Source organism: Mastomys coucha, unplaced genomic scaffold, assembly GCF_008632895.1.
Source record: "Mastomys coucha isolate ucsf_1 unplaced genomic scaffold, UCSF_Mcou_1 pScaffold15, whole genome shotgun sequence".
Lineage (NCBI taxonomy): Eukaryota > Metazoa > Chordata > Mammalia > Rodentia > Muridae > Mastomys > Mastomys coucha.
Window position 1 is genome coordinate 167,281,410 of NW_022196897.1, and position 5,399 is coordinate 167,286,808.

General features: G+C 49.5%; 1 protein-coding gene across 17 annotated transcripts in view; it reads left to right on the plus strand.

Moving 5' to 3' along the window:
- The window catches only part of Slc17a9 (solute carrier family 17 member 9), a 17,793-nt gene that overhangs the window by 6,358 nt on the left and 6,036 nt on the right, over positions 1–5,399 (plus strand). For 9 of the 17 annotated variants that reach the window (XM_031373008.1, XM_031372996.1, XM_031372997.1 and 6 more), the window contains 4 exons: positions 1,074–1,271; positions 1,624–1,763; positions 2,998–3,097; positions 5,244–5,374. In XM_031373008.1, coding sequence (XP_031228868.1) covers positions 1,099–1,271; positions 1,624–1,763; positions 2,998–3,097; positions 5,244–5,374 — 544 coding nt within the window. In that variant the 5' untranslated portion in view covers positions 1,074–1,098. Of the gene's footprint in view, positions 1–1,073; positions 1,272–1,300; positions 1,373–1,623; positions 1,764–2,997; positions 3,098–5,243; positions 5,375–5,399 lie in introns of all 17 variants that reach the window. The other 8 variants (XM_031373003.1, XM_031372999.1, XM_031373000.1 and 5 more) reach the window with 3 other exon arrangements.

The following is a 5,399-nucleotide window of genomic DNA, read 5'->3' on the forward strand; positions in this document are numbered from 1 at the left end:
GGAGGAGAAGCAGAAGCAGCTAGAGTAGCTCACATCTATAGTCCTAGCACTCAGAAGGCTTGGGCAGGGGGGTGGCTTTGAGTCTGAGATCACCCTAGACTCCATTATTCTAGTCTAGTTTGCACAGTAAGATGGGGAGTGGGTGGACAGAGAGAGAGACAGAGAGAGAGAGAGAGAGAGAGAGAGAGAGAACATTGCTTGCTACCCTTCCATCCAAGCCCACCCACCAGTCTACCCTGTAACCTTGAGTATACCAGGAAGTTATTATCATCAAAGCTCTTCTCAGGAAGCATGAACCTGGCCCGGGGCCACAAACCTCACTCTGCCTTTCTTAGTTGGAAACCATGCCAGGGTATGCTCCTTCCCCTCTGAGGCTCTTTGCCTCTCCACTGTCAGCTGTTCACTAAATCCCACTCAAGTTGAAGTCCTGTGTGGGATCTAGCTGCCCAGCAACCTTGCCCAGTCCAAATCCCTCCACGGAAAATTCTCCTGAAGTTCTGTATCCTCTCCTGACTGCTCCCCCTCTATGCACTTGGGAAGGCTCAAGAGCTTTCCTGAGGACCTTTGAGTACTTGCTGTACTCGCTTGGGAGCCTCCTGAGTTGGGTTCGCCTGCTTGCCCTGTAGGTTGTGAGCTGTCTGCTGCTTCTGGATCCCATCCTGTATCTCCATGGTCTACAAGAAACTTGAGAATACACACAGTGCTTGTTTGGGATCCTGGCGTAATCTTGCCAGCCAGAGGCATGGGTCCAGACTCTGAGCCTTGTGAATGGACTGCCATGTGTTTAACCAGCCCCAAGTCCTGAGAGCTCTTGTGCCATTCTCAGCCCCTGTGTTTAGTATTGGCCTTATGTTCTAGAAGTCATCAGATTCAGTGCTTTTGAAATCCCCACCGGAGAGTTAACTCCCTTACTGTATTCACGATTATGTTCTCCAGCCCTTAGGAAGGTAGCTAAGTGATGAAGGCTGGCTGTGGGCCTCCCCAGGTCCTGACTCTCTCTCTCTCTCTCTCTCTCTCTCTCTCTCTCTCTCTCTCTCTCTCTCTCTCTCTCTCTCTCTCTCTCTGTCTCACAGGCCTGAATGCCAGGAGTGGACAGGGATGCTGCTCCTGGGCACCTGCCTGCTGTACTGTGTCCGTGTCACCATGCCTGTCTGTACTGTTGCCATGAGCCAGGACTTTGGCTGGAACAAGAAGGAAGCTGGTATCGTGCTCAGCAGCTTCTTCTGGGGCTACTGCCTGACTCAGGTGGTGGGCGGCCACCTTGGGGATCGGTAACCAACCCCCTCTCCCCATTGCTCAGGCTTGAGGGGGGAACACTACTATCACCTGACACGCTGTGGTCAGTCCTGTCCTTGCACACAGGAGAGGAGGGGTGAGTAGGGGAAGAGTTCAACAAATATTTGGAGAGAGGCTTAGCCTTTGGGGAGAGGAGGTCAGGTGTGCCAGCTCTGAGGCAGCAGACAGGTCAGACTCAGTCCTGTGTACCATACTAAGCTCTGGACCCTTCTATAAGCCAAGTCACTGCAGTGTCTACCATAGCTCTCTGTGCAGTGATTCACGATGATGACCCTCAGACCCTCTCAAACTGCCACCCCATCCTGTCCCTCCCTATGTCTTCTCCAGCATCGGAGGTGAGAAAGTCATCTTGCTGTCAGCCTCTGCCTGGGGTTTCATTACTGTTACCACACCACTGCTTGCCCACCTCGGCAGCGGCCACCTGGCCTTCATGACATTCTCTCGAATCCTCACAGGTTTGCTCCAAGGTAAGAGCTATCTTCATCTTTCTCTCTCTAGTGTGGCCTTTTGCCACCAAGAAGAGTGGACAGAGCAACGTGTACACCTGCGTGCCTGCATGCTACCCTTTGCTCAAAAATCTGTTCCATATATCTAAGATATTTGAATGACAACTCACTCAGAGTGGGGATTTTGGGGGAGGGGTGCCTTGCCATATCTGTATTATTTGTGGGCAAAGAGGAGATGATGATGTCATGATGATGTCCCTCAAGCCCATGGCTCTCCTTCATAGGGTGGTGGGTCTTTGGCCTCTGGAGAAGTCCCGGGTACCATGCTCTCAAGGAGCAAGAACTGCCTTCTGAAGAGCTCCATTCATTGACACAGTGATAGAAAGTTCCACAAGGGAGTCAGGCTGATGATTCCTGCCTCCCCACCAAAAGTGGTGACAACAAGGAGGCTGTAGGTTCCTATCATCACACTCTGAAGGGACCTCTCAAGAGTCCCTTCAGACTGAGGTTTAGAACCCTCTTGAATGGAAAGGATACTCAAGCTTGTTTGTTTTGAGACAGTCTCACTACGTGTAGCCCTGGTGGCCTGAAACTCACCATGTAGACCAATCTGGCTTCAAACTCAGAAATCTGCCTGCCTCTTCCTTCCAAGTGCTAGGATTAAAGGTGTGCACCCAGATATTTCTAAGCTTTCAAGCTGCCTAGGAACCAAAGGAACTCCTGGGAGGAAAGTGTGTCTAAAAAGAGTAGGTAGAGGAACTTTCCCAGAAGGATACACACATGTCATGTATGTACATGGTAAACATGTAGAAATGTACAGCTCACATACTGAGTGTCTCAGGGTGCCAGAGCACACCTGAGAAACTACTGTGTAGTCTTTGTGTATACACATAAATGTGCTAGTGGGAGGGTTGTCAAGTGCTTCCAGAGAGCTGAAATGGGGCATGTGTGTTTATGTGTGTGCATGCACAACAGTCTGGGTGCGGGGTCCTATGTCTGGGGATAGAGACATTTTACTTTGAATCAGAGTGCTCTCCAGGGGATGTTTTACATCCCTCTGTATAATTCTCATCCTAAATTAGTTTAGTTCCTTACCCAAGTATTGCCAAAAGCCCAGCCCTGCTGATCCCTTAAAGCTCAGTGAGGTAACAGAAAGGAGACATGGCTGTCCTCTGGATTTATAGCCCATACCCAAGTCTTAGCCCTCATTGGCTGTCACTGGATACTCTGTGACAGCAATCTCTGCTTGTTGTAGGTGTCTACTTCCCAGCCCTGACCAGTCTGCTGTCCCAGAGAGTGCAGGAGAGCGAGAGAGCCTTTACCTACAGCACTGTGGGTGCTGGCTCCCAGGTCGGGTAAGGCTCCACTACTTTTCAGCTTTTACCTGAGCTCTCACGGTCCTTCCTTCAAATCCAGCAGCAATGGAGTAGAGGTGTAGGCTAGTGCTTGATTCCAAAGCTGGTCGCTGTTCCTCAAGTCTGCTGCGTTTGCGAAAAGTGTTTTATCTACTGTTGTTGCTGTGACAAAACAATGACAAGAAATAGATTGAGAAGAAAGGATTTGCCAGGTGGTGATAATGCACACCTTGAATCCCAGCACTTAAGAGGCAGAGGCAGGTGGATCTTTGTGAGTTCAAGGCCAACTTGGTTCCAGGTGAGTGAGTGAGTTCCAGGATAGCCAGGGCTATACAGAGAAACCCTATCTCAGAAGGGGGGGGGTGGAGGTAGAGGAGGAAGAAGAGGAAGAAGAGGAAGAAGAAAGAGGGGAAAGAGAAGGAGGAAGAAGAAGTGGAGGAAGAAGAGGAAGAAGAAAAAGAAGAGGAAGAAGGAGAACAAGAAGGAAGAGAAAGAAGAGGAAGAGGAGGGAGAGGAGGAGGAGGAGGACGAGGAAGAAGAAGAAGAAGAAGAAGAAGAAGAAGAAGAAGAAGAAGAAGAAGAAGAAGAAGAAGAAGAAGAAGAAGAAGAAGAAGAAGAAGAAAAGAAGAAACAGAAACTTATAGAGATCCCTGTCCTTTTCTGCTGAGTGCTGGGATTAAAGGTGTGTGCCACCACACCAGCTCACTTTCTCCTTTTTATTCAGCCCAAGACCCCAGCCAATGGGTTGATGCTGCTAACACTCAGGATAGTTCTTTCTCTTTCTCCTCAGTTTAACCTTTCTGGAAAAATCTTTATAGACACACCTAGAGGTGTGTTTCCATGGTGATTCTAGCTCTTCTCAAGCTGTCAGTAAAGGCTAACAGTCAGTGTAGTTGTGCCTTTCTGGGTGCTGTAAGATAGGGTTCTGGCATCCGGACTTGGTTGGTGAGCCAGAGGCCGCCCCACCCTCTGTGAAACATCCCTATGCGTGGGGGAAGGGCCACACACTGGTGGGCTCCTGGAAGGTTAAAGAGACTTCCTGATGCATTCAGGCCTAGGTCTACAGTTGCTGAGTTCAGACTGGGGAAGGGGAAGAGAGAGGGGGCCACAAAGAGCACCCACTCTTCTGGTTAGGGTGGCCTGATCTAACCCTGAACACACAGTTCGCACTATGAACTGTGGATGTCAAAGAAACAATAGGGCTCAGATTCTACGGAAGAGTTCAGTATATATCTTCAATTCCACTTCTGGTGTTCGACACAGCAGATAGGGTTCTGTGCATGGCCAGGAAGAGTGGGAGAGAAAGTACCCAAGCCAAGGGTAGGTCCTGCCCTAGGTGCCATACCTGGGGTACAGATGAATACTCAGGAAGAGGGAAATCAGCTCTCTTTTGCTTGGTTGAGTGCACAGAGTGGTGGGTAGTAGGTTGAAGGGTGAGGCAGAGGTGTTTCGCATTGCATCTGGGACTACAGTATCCTGGAGTCAAGGGGAAGGTGGTGGGGTCTGGTGTTGGCAGCTATGCATTTGCACATCAGAAGCTTTGCTAGAATACTACCTTCTATATTATGTTATATGGAGGAAAAAATGAAAGAAGGAATATACATACATACATACACATACACACACATACACACACACACATACACACACACACACACACACACACACACACACACACACACATATGTATATTGGCTTTTTTGAGACAGAGTTTCTCTGTACAGCCCTGGCTGTCCTGGAATTCACTCTGGAGACCAGGCTAGCCTCAAACTCAGAAATCCGCCTGTCTCTGCCTCCCAAGTGCTGGGATTAAAGGCGTGCACCACCACCACCCGGCGGAATATTTTTATTTCAGTGTTTCCTAAGCTACCCTTTTATCATTTCCTCCCCACCCCACCACCACTTGAGCATCCATATGACAAATTGTAGGATAGTTTGAAGTTTTAGAAGGAAGAAATGAAAAACCCAGCAGTAGTTTCCATGCTGAGTCTCCTCAGCTGCTCCCAGACTCCCCTTTCCCCAACTGTCCCACCCCTAGTCTCCTTGAAGAGCAAAAGTTCTTGCATCTGAGCAGCTTCCCTCCGTGGGAGCTTGACTCATTTTAGGATAGCAACCAAGGTCACTACAGCACTTCTCTGTCTCCCAGGACCCTGGTGACTGGAGGTATAGGCTCTGTGCTCCTAGACCAGTGTGGCTGGCAGAGTGTCTTCTACTTCTCAGGTGGCCTCACCTTGCTCTGGGCATACTACGTGTACAGGTACCTGCTGAATGAGAAAGGTAACTGCAGCCACGTGGCCAGTCC